This window comes from Melozone crissalis, unplaced genomic scaffold (genome assembly GCF_028551555.1).
Source record: "Melozone crissalis strain CALT ecotype California unplaced genomic scaffold, PUWL_Pcris_2 ptg000009l_1, whole genome shotgun sequence".
Classification (NCBI taxonomy): Eukaryota; Metazoa; Chordata; class Aves; order Passeriformes; family Passerellidae; genus Melozone; species Melozone crissalis.
In genome coordinates this window covers 3,798,283-3,820,367 of record NW_026535787.1, presented here as the reverse complement: position 1 = coordinate 3,820,367, position 22,085 = coordinate 3,798,283, and the positions used below count along the sequence as shown (strand labels likewise).

At 40.6% G+C, this 22,085-nt stretch overlaps 1 protein-coding gene across 1 annotated transcript; it reads left to right on the top strand.

Moving 5' to 3' along the window:
• The first annotated feature begins 496 nt into the window (after positions 1-496).
• On the top strand, positions 497-21,518 carry PROS1 (protein S). Its single transcript, XM_054270430.1, has 15 exons — positions 497-591; positions 3,995-4,152; positions 4,574-4,598; positions 4,926-5,012; positions 6,289-6,411; positions 6,542-6,664; positions 8,376-8,501; positions 10,558-10,679; positions 12,333-12,451; positions 13,787-13,976; positions 14,645-14,812; positions 15,844-16,012; positions 16,450-16,598; positions 17,315-17,528; positions 19,620-21,518. Exons 1-15 carry the CDS (start codon positions 531-533, stop codon positions 19,763-19,765), a joined length of 1,980 nt encoding a protein of 659 aa, XP_054126405.1. The 5' UTR covers positions 497-530; the 3' UTR covers positions 19,766-21,518.
• Positions 21,519-22,085: the final 567 nt, after the last annotated feature.

Sequence of the window (22,085 nt, the reverse complement as noted above, 5' to 3'; positions counted from 1 at the left end):
AGCCGGTCACCCCGGGAGACGGCCGACGGCGGCCGGCAAGGGACACGCTTAATGGCGTGCACGCAGACGCTAGGAGGCGGATCGGCTGCCGACCAATAGGAGGGGGCGGTTCGCCCGGTGCCGGCGGAGGATTAGTCAATCAGCGGCGAGGATGCGCGCCCCGGCCCCCCCGGGCTGTCCGGGAGTAAACACCGGAGCCGGGGCGGCCCCGCAGCCATGGGGGGCAGTGGGCGATGCCCGCCCCGTCCTACCCCGCTCCGCTCCCGCCGAGCGCCCTCCGCTCCCGCCGGGGATGCCCGCCGAGCCCGCCGTGTGCGGCCGCCGCCTCCGCGGGGCGGGCCAGGCGCGACCCGCCCGCGCCCCCGCGGCGCTGTCCCCGGCGCCCTGGTGACGCTCCCGCAGGGAGGGCAGCGCTGCCCGGCCCCGGCCCAGCCTCCCCCCGCCGCGCCGCCGCCCCTCCCTCCCGCCCCCGCAGCCTCGCCCGGCCCCGCAGAGCCGCAGCCGCGCAGTGCCGGCCGCCCCCGGGAGCGATGGGGCCGCGGTGCCTCCCGCTGCTGGCGCTCGCCATCGCCCTGGCCCAGGCGGCGACCTGTGAGTGAGGCGGGGCGGGGGACGCGGGGCCGGGTGCGGGGCGAGGGGCGCTCGGAGCCTGCAGCCCCTCGGTTCTCCCGGGGCTCGGGCCGTGTGTGGGGTTCGGGGCTGCCCGCAGCGGTTCCTGCGGGCCGGCCGAGCCGGGGCTCCGGGCTGATCTCGGCTCAGCCGCCCACGGGAAGGTGTCGGCACAGGGAGCTCGGCTCCCTTGCAAGGACTGCCCTCGGGAGATCGCGGTGTGCTCGGAAAAGTGGCTTTAGTGTGCAGTCCGGCAAGCCGCGCTCACCCTGCTTCTGAATTCAGACCTCTCAGCCTAAGAGCTACGTGCTCTCACATACAGATAAAAAAGAAAAAAAAAAAAAAGTATTCCGTCTTTGACAAAAGAGACTTTGAGCTTAATAGTGGAAGACTGTGTGGCTGAAAGCAGCAGAATTGCAGCTCAAAGCAAGCCTGTTTCTGACCTGTTTTACTAATGATTAAACTGGCAGAACAGAAACCGAATGTTTACTATTCTGCAAGGTGCTGGGGTATCTGGCTTGGGAAGGCAGCAGTATCAAAAGATGAAAGTTCATTTTGTAATGTTTTTAACAGGTCCTAAAAATAAACCTTCTAATAAATATTTCATAATGATCTTTTCTTCTGTTTTCATCACGTTTTTGCTTCCATTTATCTTCTCCACTGCGTACCTTGTCATTTTCCTTAAGAGCAGGAAATGAGCTGTCCTGCTCATCCAAAATTTCTGTGGTCCATATTTCCAGTTTCCTATGCCTGGCTCTGAACAGTACCAGGGATTTCTGGAGTGGCAGGGGAGAAGAGGGGGAAGAAGAGAAAACAGCTTAAAAATGCAGCTCATACTGTTCAATAATCATAAAGTTGTCTCTGCAAGCCTCAGTGCGGGTGGGTTTGGTCAAACATCAGGTCAGGGACATATTTTGGAGAAGGTGCAGGTAAATATTAGTGGCCAATTTTATTTTGTTGGCTGCACACTGTTACTGAGGAGCTTTTCAGGATAGTCTTGTCACTGGAGTTACAGAGCTGTACAAACAAGATTTTCATTCAGTTTTATTCAAGTGCTTTCCTTGGCTGAGGTTTTAGGTAAGCAGCTCGAAGTTATGTTTAAGTGGCCCACTTTAAGCAGGTTTATGGTGGCATCTGCATGACAAAACAGCTGTAAGAAACCACTGAATCTCATCAATTTGTTTTTTCTTTTTTAGCAGCATCACTTTTAGATGCTTGATAAGCGTTCACTAAACAGTGGCTGTGCACCACCTCTGGAAATTGTTAGGCTCTGGAGTTGCACAAGGTTTCAGTGATCACCGCATGAAGCAGCCCGAGTGCATTAAGGGTTAACTTGGTTTGGCAGGGTCAGAAAGGGGATGGAGTTTCCTGTAATCAGACTGGCAGCGGTCAGGATTTTTTGTTTTTAATAAAGGTCCTATCATAATCTTTGTAATTAAAACACACATGAATAAATACACTGCTAATTCTGTGTATGGGGATTGAAATATTTGCACTGAAAAAACATGGAATTTGCTCTGAGTTACGTGTTTTATTTAAAGTCAGAAGTTACAGGAAATCAGCTTGGGAGAAGGATGAACTGCTCTGATGTAGGGAAAAATATTTGTTCCCATTGCTCCACTGTACTGAAAACATGAAGTAGAAAGTGTTGCATCTGTTTGTACACAACTGAAAATTTGTGTTTTATTTACTGTAAAACTGTGTGAAAATGACAATGATGTAGCTAAAGGTCAACAGCTTTGTGGGGGGTAGAGATCGCCCATGGAAATAAACCCAGCAGCTATTCTCCTATTTCTGTTGTCACTCCTTTTGCCTCAGGACAGATGGTCTTTCTGCATCTTTTTTATTAGTGAGAAATAAAGCATTTAGTCTAATTAATTGAACTTCTTTAATTTCTAAGCAACTTGCTTGTTTCTCTCTGAGGCAGAGGTGTGCTGTAAAACCTTGGAGGTGAGCTGTACATCCACCTTATTCTCAGGAAATCTTATTTACTGCCTTACCAGGATGATTAGTTTTGCCAGAATGAAAGCAAATAGATTAGTTTGTAGTTACAAGCTCAGCCCATGTCAGATTCACTCAGGAGGCTGTAACACAAAGGTTGCTTCAGGTCATTGCCCAACATTGCAGCACTTCAGAATGTTCCCTGTCACTTAGTAGAGGCCTTTAATGTGTTTGGGATGCTGTGGTTTTAGTTAAATGTTAAATCTGTGTCCTTTCAAGCCCTGGGCCTCATTGGCTGCTCGTTCTAGTCAGCTTCTTTGAGTTTTTTCTTTCCTGCTAGTGGGGAGCTCTTCTCTGGCACTTGGTTATTCCTCTGGCTTTGAGGAATTGTTACAGGCAGTGCTGGATGGACTGTGTGAGCTTGAGTGGCTCTTTTCTGTGGAGCTGGGATGAAAATGCATGGCCACCAGAGCTGGTGTGCACTGCAGGTGTCACAGCCCGCACACAGCTGGGCAGCTCTGACAGGTCAAGTTGTGCAGAGGCTGAGGAAAGGAAAGTGTGGTGCTCTCCAGTTAACATCTGTCATCTGCACTCTTTGACCCAGTCAGCTGGACTTCTTCCAGCCGTGCTCATCCATTTTTCTCTTGCTCACGAGCTATATCCAAAAATTAAACCAGGCAGTCTAATTTACAGGCTGTTCCTGGAGTGTTGTGTGCTCTGCAGAGAACATTGAAGCAGACATCTTTCATTTTCAGTGTCACTTCTCAATGTTCACCACTTGTTAAAAGTCACTAAAATGACAATAACCAGATACATGAATATTAAGTAATGACTCATGCTGGGTCTGAAACATAAAAGCTGGCTAGGATTGTTTTACCTTGTAAAATGTGGATGTATTTATAGATGGTCTGCCTTGATATTCCCAGGACAGCACTCTCACCTTTGTCTTGTTCTTCACTGTTCTGGAAAATAAAATGACATTTATGTTAATTACGTATAACAGGTAGTCTAACTTTCTAAGACATAATTTTGTTCTCACATAAATTTAATACGGTCAGAATATTTACTTGCAGATCACTGAAACTGGTAATATAATCAGCTTTTTAATGTACTTGTTGCTTACATATCTCACTTTGTAATAACCATAATCTAGAAAAATAAATCTTGTCCTGAGTATGACATGTAAATTATGCTTCAGACATGGATACTATTTGAGATAAATAGCACAAATTAAGGATTTTTTTTATCAGAAACAGCTCCCCCACATACAGAATCCTAGGATGTCTTGCTCGCATTTTTAAAAACAATAGCAAACATCAACTCCTAACTAAGCATTTAATTCAGAATTTTGTGTTAAATTCTCACATCTGCTCAGTGTGCACAGCATTTTTCAGCTGTTGCAAAAAGAGATAAATAATAACAGAGTTGCTTTGTTTCTCCCAAGTTTTACCCCAGCAGTATGCATCTCAGTTCCTGCTGAGGAAACGCCGAGCAAACTCTTTCATGGAAGAAAGTAAGAAGGGAAATCTAGAGAGAGAATGCATTGAAGAATTATGCAATAGGGAAGAAGCCAGGGAAATCTTTGAAAATAATCCTGAAACTGTAAGTATTTCATGAGTATCTATGACATAGATAGCAGTTCTTTGCAGAGGGAAAGACAGAAGCACATGGAATTCACAGTTCCAAATAACAACACTGGGCAAGATCCTCCCATTTAAAGAGACAATTTTCAAAGTAGTTTTGACACTCAATTCATTTGCATTGCTTTCATTTTGCAAGTGTCCAACTCAGTGCAGTATTTTAATCTCTCCACTGAGTTTTGTGTGTATTAAATAATCTTCTGCTTTAGCCCAAACTGCAGTCATATAGAAAACCAGGCCTATATTCTGTGACTCAAAGTAACTTTTTCTTCTTCTGCAGTTATAATACCAGTATACTTCAGAATATATTCAGTGATGTATTTTGCTGTCATTTTATCTACCTGAATTTTTTCTTAGCCTTTCTTTTTCTTTTCTTTCTGCAGGAATATTTTTATCCAAAGTATTTAAGTAAGTACAAAAAAAAGAAAACCTAAACAACTGTAGTGTGTGATTCAGTGATGCTCTCATTTGGGTAATACTGGTTTAGTTTTTCTGCCCCTAGCACTGGGATGATTTCCATGCTGATTATAGTGCAGACAATGTCCTGTGTGCTGAGATCCTCACAGAGGCACTGAAGGTTGGGCTGTCATCAGCTGTCCTTAACATGCCCAGACCAGTTTTGCAATTCAGGCTGTGAGAACAGGCTCTTTGAAGATGCCACGCAGCAAGTGGTGTAATTTCAGTGCAAATGAGTTGTTTGGACCCTGAGCTGACTGTGTGGCTTTGCATTTGCAGGCTGCCTTGCCTCCCATCGAGCAGGGGTGTTCAGGGTGGCTGCAGTCACTCCAGACTCTCCAGCTGACCTGAGGGCTTGTGTCAAGGGTAAGTGCTGACGTTGGAACACTCAGTGGCTAAAAAGCAGTTCACAGAGACACAAAAAGAGACAAAAACCGGTTTAACGCAGGCAAACTCAATAATCAAAACCAGAAATGGACCAAAAAACGCGAGGTGAGAGAGAGCATTTCCAGAGAAAGCAGTTTAAGTGACTGCTTTTAACTTTATAAAGATAAAGGAACACAATTGACTGCAACATGGAAGGCAGAGTTCTTCTGCAAACAGAATTGTCTTACACAAACCCAGCAATATTCCCCAGTGTGTCCTCTGTACTCTACCACATCTTTAACAGTTAGGCCAAACACTTTGCCTCTGGCAAGTCATGTTCTGTCAGGTAGAGTAAGAGAGTCTCTTGTTAATTATCATTTCTACCTCTGCTCTTTGGCCTGTAGTTACATTACCAGCTGAAAATTTCAAAATTAAAAAAAAAAAAAAACCCAAAAAAATCATCCAAATATTATTTGGAACACAGTCATTGACTCAAGTAAAAGGTCACAAAGCATGAAACTTGGGATGTTTCTCAAATGTTTGGTTTTTATGCCTATGCATTCACAAGCCCAGCATGAATTGTCTTCTTTCTAGTAAATTCACAGCAAGCCATTTTTACCATATTTCCTACTGTCACAATTTAAACATCTCTCTAAACCTCCTACAGCCTGGTTATATCAAAGAAACTTCCAGCTGAATAAGAATACTTATCCCTGACCATCTGACACTGGTTTTATCATTGAAAGCAATGAAAGGCAAAAAAAATCCTTAATAATTACACTGCACATGGTCATGGCTGAACATGTTTTCCAGATCAGTTTGTAATCATGCAATAAATTACCAGTTTCTCCATCTGACCACTCTTGAACAGAGAAATTCAACTCCCTAATCTTGAATTCTTGAAACTTTAATCTTTCTAGTAAAATTTGTGGTAGTATGATGGGGGCAGAGCACTGTTCTTTAAAAAGTGAAATACATATTTTAAATAGAATAATATCAAGTCTGGTCATATCTTGCAGGATTAGCTTAGCAAGTAATTTGGCTTCTAGTTGTTTTCTGCCTGGCAAATAAAAAGTACTGGTGGCTTTGTATGTTGTCACTCACTTAAAAATTTTTGCTGACAGAATGAGTTGCAAGATTGTTGTGGGGATGCTTTATGTTATACATCAAGAGCTTTCCTATTTCAAGACCTGTAGGAAGAGAAGAAAGACTGAAGTGATTGTTGAGGAGAAATAACCCCAAATAACAAGGATCTCTCATGTTTTCCATCCCACAGAAATTTCAAACCAGTGCAGCCCCCTGCCATGCCATAAAGATGGATATAAGGATTGCATAGATGGACAAGCCAAGTATACCTGTGTCTGTAAAGCAGGATGGAGAGGAGAGAACTGTGAGGAAGGTACAGTCTTCAGTTTCATGGCATGTTGGTTCTTAGAAGCACAATTACATTTCTACTGTTGAATCGTATTTGCAGCTGGTCAGTTGATGCCCTCCTGTCAGCAGAGAGTTTGATTCTCTTTTCTTTATAGACATAAATGAATGTGAAGACTTCAATGGAGGCTGCAGCCAGCGCTGTTCCAATTTCCCTGGGAGCTTCCGTTGCCTGTGTGAAGATGGCTACTTCATGCATTCCAACAAAAGGGATTGTGGAGGTAGGGAGACTTCAGGAGAACATCTTTCCATGCCACCACAGTGCCTGCTGACAAGAGAGAGGGAAGAGTTTGATCCAATAGTTCCATAAATGCTCTTGCCTTGCCTCTGAAAAATCCAGCCCTGGTTTGGTTTGGCTGCTCATTCCTTACACGCTGCAGGCATTTGGGCAGCCGAATAATGAACCAGATCAAGAAGCAAGGAAAGAAAGAGGGAATGGCTATAGATGAGATTCTGCTTCATTACTGGAGCTCCTTAAAGCTCATTTTGGTCTCACACCAGTTTCACATATCCTTTAAGCACCCTGAAACAGAAATCTCAAGTGATACAAATGACTGATATTGTTACTGTGGAAATTCTCTCTGGTAAATATGATTTAGGCTAAATCACTCCTAATTAGCCATGCTGCTTTTCTGCAGTTTGAAGTTCATTGGGGAAGAAACTATTAATGAATCAAAAAAAACTCTTAAAGGAGAGAAAGATTTTTCTTTGATTCACCCGGCATAATTTTTTCTGTGCATGCTTGTGTCTACTGTTGGCCATGATCTACATGCTTCATTCCATTCCAAATAAATACTGTGTATTGACATAATTAGCAGTTCTTACTGCATTTTTAGAAAAAATTACTACTTCATTCCATTTTAATGGAACAACAGTTTTGGATTATGACAGATTTTTCTTTTGTCCAAAGACATGCCAGAATGACAGAAGTCTGTGGGTTTATGAAAAATGGCAAGCAGATAAATTGGTTAGAACTTCTGTAATTCTTGGAAAATCTGGTTAAAAAGTTATCAAAGATAAAAATAGACTAATATACCTTAGTGCCTTCAATGTTAGTTTAATCATTTGATAAACTGCACTCAAGTATTTTATTACATGCAACTACAGTGTTAAACAACCAGGAATTTGGAATACACTTATTAACTGTGGAAGAGTAGTCTGAATTCAGGGCAGCTTTGACTTACTACAGTTCCAGGACTCCAAGCAAGCCAGTGGCAGAATCTCCTGTGCAGCACCATTTCCACAACTGCTACAAAATCACAGAGAAAACCAGAATGATCCCTTCATCCACGAGTGGGAGTGAAGTGCTGCCAGGGATCTGATATTTTTCTGTCTCAAAGACACTTAGTGAGATTGATACTGTACCCTGAATCCCACTGTCACATCTGCATTGGGAAAACGACATTGACAAATTGAAAGTAAGACAGAAGATAGGCACTAAAATGGTTTGAGGGATAGAGAGAGACAGTGAGGGACTTGAACACCTCTCAGAATAGCCAATTAAAAGAAAACTGACATGAATTGATTGTAGCATGGAAGAACCTCTGATTGGATTATCTCTTGTCTTTCTGGGTGTCTTTTTCTAAGATGGAATTTTCCTATGCAGCCTGGTTTCGGTTATGGGAAATTTGTAGCCTGTTTCTCTCTCTGCTTTCCTAGACATGCATCCCTTTCCCTGTTACCCACAGAAGGCATGAAGGGATGGGAAAGACAAGCAGGCAGACAATTTTTTCACTGGGGACATGCAGAAGTGTTTTTTACAGCCCTCTGGAAATCTTTCTGGCTGTAGCTCTAGTCTGCTGTGACAGCATAGTAGAGCTACCAAGAAATTTTGCGAACCTCACTCAGTTCGCACAGTGTTGGATAAAGTTGGGAAGAAAAATGGTGTGCAAGAGTGGGAGTTGTTTTTTAATAACTTGTTTGTGTTTCTAGATATAAATGAATGTGTGCTACATCCAAATATCTGTGGGACAGCCACCTGTAAAAACACCCAGGGGAAATATGAGTGTGAATGTCCAGAAGGCTACACATATAATTCAACTTCCAAGAACTGTGAAGGTGGGTCTTTGCTCCAGCTCCCCCTTTTTCATATCTTTCATCTTCCCCTTCCCTCTTCCTTTTTTAATCCACTTCTATACCAAACTCAGCTCCTCATCTAGCAGTGCATTTCTGAATCTTCATATTCTTTATTAAATTAATTGTTGTCAAGTTGTATTACATGACAGCATGGCAGTTCTCTAAAGTTTTTTTTTTTACTTTTTTTTTATAAAGATCTCAAATGTCAAATAAAATTCCTAAATACCCAGAGAAAGAACTGTGAAAAAAAGGAGCTGCTCCAAAAGAATATTTCCTGAAATGACAATCTGGAACTAAAAATTTCCAAAATTCTGTAACAATTATAGCAAAGCTGAGAAGTATTGATAGCTTGCAGTGAACTAGCAAGAAGCCACTCCTACAAAGACCAGAACTTCTACACTGTTAGAAGTGTTTGCATATTTATCTTAGAATATGCCTAATTTCTCTGTACTTGTTAAAGTTTCTGCTTACTGCACATCAGAAATTAAATTTCAGTTGTAAACAGATAGGAAAGCTTTTAGAGTTTTACAATGAAGATGAATCTTTTACACTGTCAGTTTAGGGAAAATCTATCAGTGATTTCTATTTTAAAAGCTGCCTTGCATTACTGCTCAGAAGGACACAAAAGCAGCTTTCTGGTGGCCATGAATCTTTAGCTCCATGGCTTTTCCTGCAGGTCTTTTGTGCCAAAGCTCATCACAGTGGCAGTTTTTACATATCCAGGTGTCAGCTCTTTGTCCAGTTACCATGGGATTAAAACACTACTGACAATTTTCTGTTCCTGCATGCACCAAAGTGAGAAAAACTTCTCAGTAATTAATTTTTACTCCTCTCAGGGTTTCCTTCAGATAAATCCAATTTGATGCAGCCCATGTAAAGGCTGTGTTTCTACTGGGACATGGATTCAGGAGGTTGCAAGATGACAACATTCCAACGGGGAAAGTCTTACCTCCCTAGCAGGAGGATTATGCTGCTAAGCTGTTAGACCTTGTTGTAACCACATTAAATGAGTCACCAAATCCTGTCTAAGGACAGGATTGTGCAGCCTGACAGGAATGTAGCCTCACAGAAATACTAAATGACATGAGCTTTTCATTGTCATATTGCTTGTAGGTGGCTAAACTCAATTATGCTTATTAGGAAAATTGAATTTACATACATTTATGCACAGCTATCTCTATGATGGCAGATACTATTAGACTGAAGAACAGAACAGGGTTTGTTACATTTTTCATTACCTCTCTTCCTCCAAGCAACTGCAAAAAAAAAAAAGTATTTTAGTCCTCAAAACCTCCATATTTAAATGCATGCATTGGTACAAAATTTTTTCTTCCCACTAGAAGAAATATTGGTTTCAGAATAAATGTTGCAGTTTGCTGTAATCTGAAACCCAAATCACCCTCATTGGAGTCTCTTGTCAAGGAGAGATTTTGTTTCTATATTAGAAATGTAAAATTTACATTGGCTGTTTAAACAGCCTTTTATTTCTAAATTACTTATTTTACACAACCTACTAAAAAAAAAATGAAATTCTCTTATTGATTTAGCTTAAATCAGCTCAAATCAGACTGTTCTTCTCCACAAGTAGATGCTATCTGAACCTTAGGCATTATGAGATTATTCTATGTTATTTTAAAAGGTATTTTGCCCTGAGATTATTTGGGGTTTATAGTAATAGAGCACATTCTTTCTTCACATATTTTCCCTATATACTTCTAATAATCTGAGCTCTTATCATGTCTTACAAGGAAAGCAGCTCTTATCATGTCTTACAAAGAAGATCTGACCCAGAATGGGATTTGTGCCATCTGTGGTAGCAATTTATGATATCTCTCACTATTCAGCCACCTTGTGCCTCAGAAATCAGACCAAATTGTCTCCAGCTCTTCCCTCCAAGCCTTTATCAGATTACTAAATCACCTTTTGGATTCATATTATTCTAGAGAACCTCTCTTGTCTGTTAGTCCATTAATTTGTGTTAGTTTTCAGTCTGTGCCATGAAAAAAAAAAATCTTCTGTCTGCTTTGATTTTCCCTAGATATTGATGAATGTGCTGAAAATATTTGTGCTCAACTCTGTGTGAACTCACCAGGAAGTTACAGCTGCTACTGTGATGGCAAGAAAGGGTTCAAGCTCTCTAAGGACATGAAGAATTGTGAGGTAAAAGTGTGCTATGTAAAATTTCATGTGGAAAACCACAAAGTTTGGTATTTCTTGATGAGAGGATAACTCAGATTAAGGAAAATAGGAAGCTATTTGAGAACTGATTAAAAATTCCTGAGAAAATGCTGGGGATTCTGATCTATGGTTTGGCTCACAAAGCAGCAGGGATTTGGATGCCATTCAGTTCATGCATGCTCATTTACAGGAGTCCTGTCAAAAGCAGCTTGCTTTAGCCAGGCATCTTTATTCCCTGCTGCTTCCAAAATAAGCCTCAGCTTTCTCCTATCAAACAAATAATTCCTGCTCAGCCCACTCGGAGACAGAATGTTCCTTTTGTCCATATGTTCCCAAGTTTTCCTTAGGCTGTGCAAAAGTTTTCACTCACTGTTTCAGAATTATTCTGTTTGGATTGAAAAAAAACCCTGGATTGTTTTCCACAGTTCTCATCTGCCGTAGCTTAAGGAAAAGCACTCAGTAATACTTGCCAATTGGAGAACATCTTGCAGCCAAAATGGGCTGCTCTTGATCAGTTTGAAAATTTACACTTCTTAGGAGCAGAAAGTTTGAAACGCCAGAGAACTGGGATTCAAGGATTGAAGTCCAAGGATTTTTTTTTTCTAAGTGGTTCTCTGTATACTTTGAAAAGTTCAGGCAGTCTGAGATGTCATATGAAGTGAGCTCAGATAACTGCCAACAATAAAACACTTCTAACAACAATAAAACACTTCCAACAGACTATAACAAAATTTGGCTTAAACTGCAGGAACAAGATCTGACACAAGTTACAGGATCTGTGTATTAGGTCTTGTTTGTACTTTCTGAAATTTAATGAACAGCTCTTGGCAGTCATTTGATTTTATTCTGCTCATCCTTGAAATGTTGAGATGTAATGAGGCTGGAAGATGCTCTTATTTTCACTACTGTTGTTCAGCAGTGATTAATTCTCTATCTGAAAGTTAGTTTCATGCCTTTTAATTGGGGAAAAAAGTTCAGTCAGCTGAAAATACATTCAATCTAAAGACTAGTGATGCCAGCAGCCATAAAATGAAGTAGCCATAAAATTCAAGGAGAGCACCTGTACGTTTAATGGAACTGCTGCATCAGGCATAGCAAAATCAGAGTAGAAGACAGTCACAGAATGTTTTGAGGGATTGAAATTTGATCAAAGAGGCTTTGAGGCTTCTACTTGTCCATAAGCACTGTGATTCTTTAGTTTCTCTTTAACACAGTCAGGTACAGCTCTGGTCCATTCCATTTTAACACCTGAGCAGGTTTAGGTTCTGCAGAACTTAAATTTAACAGAGCTTGGTAGTTCCCTAGAAGGTGAGTGTCTTATATCCCTGGTAAAAGAAAAGTGCTTGATGGAAGATTGGAATTCTTAATTCAAAAACTAAGTATTTAAATATTAGTTTCAATCCACCAGAAGTGTGCGTCAACCTGGATTATCCTCCAGCAGTTTAAATAAGGGATGTTTCAAGCAAAAGCAGAACCACACCATTTCATTTGTACATAGGTATTCAAGTTAAAAAAAACCCCAAACCCAGAGGTTAGCTATTACTTTAAAAATAAAAAAGGCTAGCAGACAACAACAGGAGTTGCTTCATAAGCTATCACAATGCATTACAGCTTTTTTTTCTTTACCATTTTCAGTCTGTTACTGAGTGTATCCCACTGAATCTTGAAAAGAATTATCAACTGCTTTACCTGGCAGAGCAATTTATAGGAATTCCTGTTCTCTACTTGAAGTTCAAACTGCCAAATGTCACAAGGTAAGCATTTGCTATTGATAAAAGTATGCATTGGAATGATATTTGTTTCCATTAATTTTCTGAGGGTTTAGGAAGAATGCATTGCATGCTTAAATTATATCACCATCTCCCCCTTGGATAAGATAGCTTTACATGATGAATAAACCAGAAGGCATTTAGAATTATCAACATAAAATTCAGAACTTAGATGAAAATAGTTACAGTATGGCTTCCAGTTTTATATGGGAATGGCCACAAAGTCAGGCCATTGATCCTGCCCCTCCCTGGGCTTCCTCTCACACACAGAGTGTCCCAAGGACACTCACAGAGCTCAGTACCTTGTCTGGCACCAGCTGGATGATTTTCTTTACAGCTGTCAGAGCGATTGCCCTTGGCACTGACCCCTTTATTGCTCTTGGACCTCTTTGCTGCAGCAGCAGAAATTGCAGCGTTCCTGACTTAGTGACCAAACAACTGGAAGGTAACAGCAGCAGCAGCTGTGGAGCTGGTGATCCCCAGAGCCTCAGAACCTTACAGAAGGACATAAATACTGAGCACTCTGCCCTCTGCCGCTGTTCCAAGCTGACCGGGCATTGATAGTGTCCTGGAAGAGCTTTCAGAGATGATAAATGTTTGAAGTAAATACAGAGCGGGTTTGGGTGCGTGTGGGGAGGGACAGCCCCATCTAGGGGACACAGAGCAGCACTGCGAGGGACAGCGACCCAGTTCTGAGTTAGAGCTGCCTTGGCAAACCCCACCTTCCAAATGCTTTGCTTTCACCCTTAATCTGTTTTGTCTAGTCCCAGAAACCGGTTTTTACTCTACTTCTACTTTCCTCTACTGCACAGTAAATCCTAACTTTGCTACACACAAACACTCAACCTAGATCCAGCCAACAAATCCTCAAATGAGAGCATGAGCAAATTCCTAGGTTATAATTCTTTCAGGACAACACTTGGCAACCCAGCTGTACTGAAGCACATCATAAATCTTCTATTTTGTCTGCATCCCATCCATAAAAAATGCAATAGGGATATTACATGTCTCTTCTTGCTCGGGGGACTGGGATATCCTTCACAAGTGAAGGTCAGAGTGAATTTGGGAGTTGCACCAAGGCTCTTTCAAATCCCAGGTCAAGGTGTTAACCTGGAAACTTCCCACTGGATTTGAGTGAACAAGGCTTATGTTCCATCCTGCTTTTGACTAACTGTGCAAAAAATCACGACTGCTCAGATTTAGAGACACCAAAAGTTGTTATCTCTGAACCTTTCTCTAATCCTACTAATGAGTTATCCTAGGCTGTACAATATTTCACCTTTCCTGTGTTCTTATTAAGATTCCTTCTTCACAACTCAGATTTACAGCAGAGTTTGATTTCCGGACGTACGACGCAGAGGGTGTGATCCTGTATGCAGAATCCCTGGACAGCTCAGCGTGGATCTTGCTAGCTCTTAGGGATGGGAAGATTGAGATCCAATTCAAGAACGAGTTTGGAACAAAAGTCACCAGTGGAGGCAAGGCCATTAATGATGGACTGTGGCATATAGTAAGTTGGATTTTCTTCTCCCTTCCTTTTACTCACTGTGGGAGGATGCTGATAAATAAAGGAGGGAGAAACTGAGATAAACTAAACTACTAAAAGGCTTAAAATGATGCACTCAAATCCCAGGTTTAAAAACCAGCCAAGAAATGCACAGGCATGCCTTGCATCAGGAAGTTCCGCTACCTTTTAACAATCAAAGAGAAGATAATTACCTCTAGCTATCAACATGGCAATTATTAATTTTAAACATGAAAAGGAAAGTGGCAGGATATTCAAAACTGTGATTGCATGGTCAAGTGCACAGTTATTGGATACTCTGTGTTTAGAGCAAGTTTTACATCTTCTAGACCAAAAATTCGTCTTGCTTTTCAAGCCTTTACACCTGAGATGAAAAGCCTTTCTCACACAATCTATAGAGCAGACCATATTTGTAATGTCAGTTAGATTTTGTTTGTTACCCTCCTGTGTATGTCCCTAGATATGGGCAGCTGTCCTGCATCAAGTTTAAATACAATTTAAATAGTGACTGTACTAAAAGTATTTTACAAGGTTTGAAGAAAAATTAGTCATGCTTCATAGGGCTTACGTAATTGTTTTATAAAAAATTTTAAAATTAATATATTCTACATTTTTGTATGTGTGTATAAGTAATTTTTTGCATTTTATTCCAGGTATCAGTTGAAGAATTAGAACACAGCATCAGTGTAAAAATAGCTAAAGAGGCTGTGATGAGTATTAACAGCCCAGGAACTCTGTTTAAACAATCCCAGGGTTTCTTGGAAACCAAGGTGTACATTGCAGGATTGCCTCGCAGGGTGGGCGGTGCTCTTGTTAAACAGGTAATTAAATGATGAGACTAATTTTGATTGATCATGCTCTGTTCAGTTGTTTACTCCTGGAAGGCACAGAAGAAGCAAGCCTGGCATGGAACCCATTTAGAAAATGAAAATGTGGTTATTAAACCACTGTTTTGAAAATAAACACGTGTGAAGCTTTTCAGTCTGCCTTCAGTAAGGCTTCACTTGGAAAAACACAGCACTTCTGGTCTAATCTTTGAGGATTCTGTAGCCTGTTTCCTAACATGGCTTTAAGATTCCCTAAATCACCAGCACTGCTGCTGCTGAGAGTGCATTTCAGGGTGATTCATGTCCTGCTCCTGGCTTTTGCTAAGCTCTAAATGAGTGCAGCATTCAGTGTGCAGGCAGCACAGTGAGCTTTCATTTTTACAAGGTTTTACAGCAGCCCAGGCTGGACAAGGCCCATGATTCTTTCAGTCTCCCAGCCTCCAGAATGGCTACAGTCAAATTGTTGCAACTGTCTTTATAGTCCAGGAGCCTTCAAACTAATTGGCAATCTCAACAGAGAGTTTACATTAAAAAAAAAAAAAATTAAAAAATCAATTTTGCTCAAAAGGAAAGCAGAGAAAAAAAATCATGGAACAGTACAATAACATCCCTTTATCCAATAGAAAACAATTCCAAAAATTTCTTGGAATTTCTTGGAATTGGTACTCTAGTGTAAAGATAAAGCTTTGATCAAGGAGCATTGCTAGTGATTTTCTTTCGGCTACAGAAAATCTGCTGCCCTTTTGTCTAGGTCACAACACAAGCTTTAAAAGTAGAAGCAATCTCTTGTTGTCCAGATTCCTGGCAGCAAAGTGGGAAATGCTAAACCATAAATACCTTTTGAAGGCTGAGGTACCAAATGCCTGCCACTTGGTTTTCTCCCAGAATCACTGCTGTAACCTATAGCACTGTTAAGATTGGTATTGCCTGCATAGAAATAAGCTGATGTGGAAAATAATGCCTCATTACTAACTTTTTAAACCAAACTTTGGATTCAAACCCCCAATGCTGTCATTCTGCTGTAGATTAACCCTCGTCTGGATGGTTGTATCCGGGCCTGGAACTTGATGAACCAGGGACATTCAGGAGTAAATGAAGTTATTCAAGAAAAACAAAGCAAACACTGTTTAGTATCAGTGGGGAGAGGATCCTTCTACCCTGGCACTGGAATGGCAGCATTCCAGATAAACTATAGTAAGTATTTTCCTATTCCTGTGTTTTTTGTTGGACTGAGTGATGAAATTTTTAAAGAAAGAAAATAAAAAAGGCACACAAACTAAGCTATACACTTCTGCTTTCACCAGTGATTCCCTTAACTTCTGTTAGGAGTCTGCTTGAATGAGGATTTTGATCACAGTAGTGTAATCTGTTCAGTTTCTTCAGTGCTTTACAGTCAGAAGTTTATTTGCAAAGGTTGGCCTCTATTGAAGATCCAGGATTAAAAGTTAGTTGGGTTGGTTATTTTTTTATCTGCTTGCATTTGTTTAGAATTACAGTTCTTTCTATAAGTTTAAAAATTTAGCACTAATTTTTCCACAGTAAGGAGGAGATTTAAATACTAATTTTTAACCCCATATTAATTTTTCATCAGCAGGTGGATTTACTAATTTCAATTATTCTCTTTAAAACAGATAATCTTGACAGTGCTGAAGATTGGCTAATAAATGTGACTCTGAGTATTCGCCCATCCACAGACACTGGTGTTATGTTTGCCTTGGTTTCTAATGAAACAGTGCCTCTTGCCTTGTCCATAGTGGACTCTAACTCCTCTGACTCACAGGTGATCTTACAATTCTCCTAGCAGCTGCCAGGTGGAAAATCAAGCTAAAAAAAAAAGCTACTCACACACTTGCAGTGCAGCTGGTAGCTTCAGTATTTTGAAAATTAGATTGTGTAATAATGTGCAGAAAATATCTGTCTATTAATGATTGCTGCAGCAGTGACTAAGCACTAATCACTCATGCCAGGGAGATGACATTGTGTAATCTGAGCTCAGATCCATTCCATCATGTTTTCCTTAACCTTTCCTTCCAAATGCACAGAGCAGAAAGGGAACTAAGACAGCAGTGTATCCAGTAAGAGCATTATCTTAGTTCCAAATTATAAACTGATTTTGTTGTCCTTAAGTTTCCATTTATATCCCTCTACATCTGCCATCCCAAGCTAGAGCATAACTATACACCATGGTTAATCCAGGTTTTTTTCCTCCAAATAAGAACCTGTAGTGAACACTTGGGTACCTTCAAAACTGTAGGTGAAACAGGATTTTACCTCGGAACTGTAGCCAAAGTTGTTCCCTGTAAAACATTCTCACTTACAAATTTAAGAATGGCATTCATCATCAGAAGTGATGGTTACACATCAGCTTTTCCAGCTGAAGGTATCAGTATTTAATACTTTCTTCTACTTGCAAATACAAAGTGCACTAAAACCAAGTATAATGATTTATTAAAGTTGCATGTGACATCTTTGGTGATCTACCACTCTTCCATCTAGAAAATCACTGTGACTATTGGGAACATCATTGTTGCACAGCTGGAATCAAAGAAATTATGTACCCCCAGAAGAGTACAGGTTGGACTTGTAGTGACCAAACAGGAGCTTGAACTGGCTGTTGATTCACACACTGACAGAAGCAACTCTGAGCATCTCTCAACTCTGCATCAAGCAATGATGGCAAATGTTGTCACCTACCTGGGTGGCCTGCCAGGTGAGACCTGTTTCTTGTCATTAATGTCATTATTTCTACAAGCCTGGTTGTATTCAGCCTTACCCATGCTAGTTAAAGTCTACAATTATTTAAAAAAAAAAAAAAAAGGTTTTTTCCCCTCAAGTGCCTCTTGTCTCCTCCAGTCATTTCAGCTTTGGAGGCAGCCAGCTTTTTAACAGTAGCATTATTTGGACATTAAGACATGGCTCTCTAGAGGTTTGAATTTGGAAAATATCTTGATTTTTGAGTTGGGTGAGCATTGCACGTTTCTGAAGTGCCACCATCTGGCACAGCTGAGGAACTGCATAAAAAATGTAAGAAAAGCAGGCATTTGTAAATAATCCAAGTGTCAGAAGTGCAGAAGGGGAAGTCAGGAACTCTGAGCAAGAGATGACTGGAAATCTTTATGAGACAGAGAATGTGTTGAAACAGCAAATATTTCATTCAAAGCAAGCTTCAAGTTAACATTATTGAAACATAATGTCAACATGATCCTTATCACAAGGATTATTTTGCCCAGGAAGTGTGCACATACTTCTGTATAAATAATTTTACTTCAGGCTGAATCAAGAAGAAAAAGAGCATTGCCCTAGGTGAGAAATAGTCAAAACCTGAATTAAAACTTGACAATTGCTAGAGGAAAGGTGCCATGGTTACAGTGTTGCTACTTGTAGAGCTTTTCTGTATCCTGTTATTATTTTAAGGTGAATTAATCACTATTCCTAAGAAAATCCTACAAATTTGACTGACATGTCTTGAATTGACAAGGAATGAGTCAGTATTTACTTAGTAGAGGTGAGTCAGCAGTTTAGCAGAGCCGCAGTAACTAAGATTCCAGTCATTTCTTGGACCTCTTCATCTTTGTGATGCTTAAATGATTCTTTTTTAGTACTGCCAGCCACAGAGAAATCAACATCTTGAGAATGAAGAGCTTTGCATTATTCAGGCATCTCAAAGAGATAAGAAGCAAGTATTAGTTACTTGCTGCTCCTTAATCTCAGTTTTCAGTCATCTCTGTTTTTAAGTTTTAAAAGCTATCTTAAACATGCAAATTAACACAATAAAATAAGCAAACAAACCCCCCAAAAAACAAGCCTCTGCATTCAAAAACCCTCTGCATTTCATGAAGACCATAAGTCCCTGTTTTTGATACCCCTTTCCACAAACCAGTAACAGTGGTGGGAGTATTCCCCTGTTATTTCAGCACAACCAGTGCAGGTTAAATGAAACTTCCATGGTTCTGTGACAGCAGTGTTTTCCTCACTGGAGGAAAAAAGCAGAAGGGAACAATTCTACAGGACTCTGTGCAATACTTCAGCTTACAGCAAAATAAAATCAGGAGAAAATAGCATTTCTGGTCCCTAAGATAGCCAAATCTATCTGCTAAGGAGGGATAGGGTGATTAACACCTGAAAAAACAGAGGGTGCTTTTGAGATCAGCTCCTAATCATCCTCATTCTAATTGCTGAAGGTACTTGCATGCCTTAGGTCTACCTTGTAAGAAGCCACATGTACCCTAAGACTTGTGCTTAACATATTGTTTCCTGCAAACATATCCATGATCTGATGCTGCCCTAAGCCAAACAATACCTAAACGAGCAGCAGATAAAGTGAGTCTTTCACAGAGAATTCACTTGGAAGCTGCAGTGAGGAAGCAGGAAAATGTGTGAAGTTCCCAGGGGTGCCCCAAGTGAGAAGCCGCAGATTTGAATCTAGAGTAGCTTCCTGGCAGAAACAGGACAGTTCTTTGTGTGACCTCTGAGCCCAGAAACAGCTGTTTGTAGCTCAGGGCAGGAACAGTGGGCTCCAGGAAACAAACTCTTGTTAATACAGGAAAAGCTACTATGGAAAACATTCCTGGAGTCCATTTTCTGGATGCATATTTAACATTTTACTGGCCTTTCTCAGCTTTGCTGACTTGATCTTGATCTTAAGGGAGAAGAACTCAAGTGTTTCCTGCCAAACTGCTCCTTTTCTCCCATGACTGAATAATGGATGGGGAGTGGAGTATTCCCCATGTTTTGACTGACCTGAAAAATCCATAGGAACTTGCATGCCTTGGCCTGATGACCTGCATGTGTTTCTGTGCAGATGTTCCTCTGGGTGCTACACCAGTGACTGCTTTCTATAATGGCTGTATGGAGGTGAAGGTCAACAACAGACAGCTGGATCTGGATGAAGCCATTTCCAAACACAACGACATCCGATCTCACTCGTGCCCACTGATCATGCAGTAACTGTTCAGATCTTAATTTAACTTTTTTTTTTTCTTTCAGATGTAATTTGTGTAATTAGTATCATGCCATTATGGAGCTTGCATTGTTCCATGCAAGATGTGCCAGGGAAATAAGCAGCAGTGTGGTTTTCTCCCTTTCAATATAGAATGGAGGGAAAAAACCCTCTCTGTTCAGCTGGAAAGAGACAATCAAGATCAAAATTTTGTAAAACATTCTTTTATATATCAGTGGGAAATCTTAAAGCTAGATTTATCTTTCGTGTTCATGCTATGTCCTTTGACATATTTAGCTTGGACAGAAAGTTTAGGAATTTCTGTTTAGAAAGAATTTTACATCTTCTATTTCATATATCAGCACAAAGAGACAAGTAGCAAATAATTATAATGTATTAGAATCTAAATGAAACCAGACTTACTAAACTTTTTCAAGCATAATATGCAAAGAAAAATCCCTACAGGTTTTGTAATACGTGCTTCTGGTAAAGGAAAAAATATCCTGGAATCTATAGCCCAAACTCTCTGTGAATATGTTTACAGGTTGTTTCTATGGTGGTAAAGCAACTTCAAAATGGAAGTGTTTCTTTAAGTAGCTCAGTTTTTGAAAACAGTTTTGGTAATACTGGACCAGCTTTAATTTTTCTATCTTTAGACTCTAGCTTTAGAGTTTGAAAAGAGTTCTGGATCAGGTCAGGTCATTTACTTTCAAAGTGGGCTAAAAAACACCCTAGGCAGTTTTGAAAAACAGAGGAAATGGCTTGAGGGAAGGAGCTCTGCATCACAGGACATCAATCTGGAATTTGCTGAGTAAAACCAAGGAATTGCAGCAAATACTTCTTCCATCAAACCTAGCACTGTTCAACATAAGCACAGTCTGATGATCCATCATATTCCCTTTATTTAGGGTAACCTTGCCTTCAGAGAGCTCCAGAACAGATTTATTTGTGAGCCCTGCCGCCATTGAAAGCCTGAATTTTGCCAGTAACCTCAGAATGTAAAGCCATATTCTGCTCAGCCAACTTTAATAAACCAACAGGTAATTAGAAAAGTATTGCTTTCCTCAGGTGTGCTGATTTTGAGCATTTCCAATATTCCTTTAACATCCTTTGAGTGTTCTTTCCACTTCCAAGCTCATTTTCACAGCACCAGAAGCCTCCCTGTGCAGCTCACCTGGTAGTTTTGTTAACCCCAAACCAAATAAATTGCAAGAGAATTGCTGTGAGGTATAAATATATCCTCTCATCCATCAAGCATGGACATTTATCTGCCAGCATTGCTGACCCCAGCTCTGCTGTCCTCACTTCAGACACGGAAGTGGAAGTGGATGTCCAGAAGGATGGATTGTGACAATATTCATTTGGAGAACTGCCTTTCTTCAGGGATATTCTGAGTGGCATCAGGGAGGTTTTTACAGTGTTAAATGCAAGAGTTAGTGCAGATCTGAGCCCCTCTCTCAGTGTTATTATTGCTTTGGCTGAACTTATTGCTAACTTCACTTCCCACTTGGGTAGTGCAATGCAGGATTTGCTCCCAGCTTCCACCCAGTACAGCCCAGCAAGAGGCTGACACCCAGGGGCTCATTGCCATTAATACAAGGCCATTTTTCTGGGATGGCATGGAAAACAAGCTTGGAATTCTGACTCCAAGGAGGGGAAATCCTTTCCTGCAGTCACCCTTCCCTGCTCTTCCACCATACCAGCACACACACTCTGCCTGCAGGTGTTAGTTGGAGAATAACTTGAATGAAACAAGCAGGTTTGGCATGCAAGGCAGAGCTGAATTGAGACTTTTGACATCACATAAACACATGATCACTTTATTTATGATATCTCTGTGGCACCCATTAATCTTGGAAAGCCCCTGGGTCAGACTCTGCCTCATACAACAAGCACAGAAAGTAAGAGATGAGGAACACAAAAGCAAAGTGTCATCAATGTTCTAAATGCTTCTGGCCTGCAGGAACAGAAGAAAAGGTTTTTTGCTGTTGTTTTCTAGAGATTTTTTTAGGTTTTGTTTGTTTAAATTTAATAAATTGTATAGAAATGAAAAACCAATCACTTTGTCACACAGACACTATTTCTCTTTGTTTTCATGGAATAATACTTCCAGGTTTTGTAGTTAATAATGAAACCTCTGCACTTCTTTTTTAATGTAAAAGTGCCTCCCTATTGTAAGAATTAAATAAAGCAGCATTTGCAAGTTTCTTTTCATTTGAAGTTGTATTTGCATATTTTTGTTCATTTTTGCTGTGCAAGGCTTGTTCTAGTGGTCTAATGCCTTACTCAGGAGATTGTGATCACCTTCAGCATCAAAGAAAAGAACTG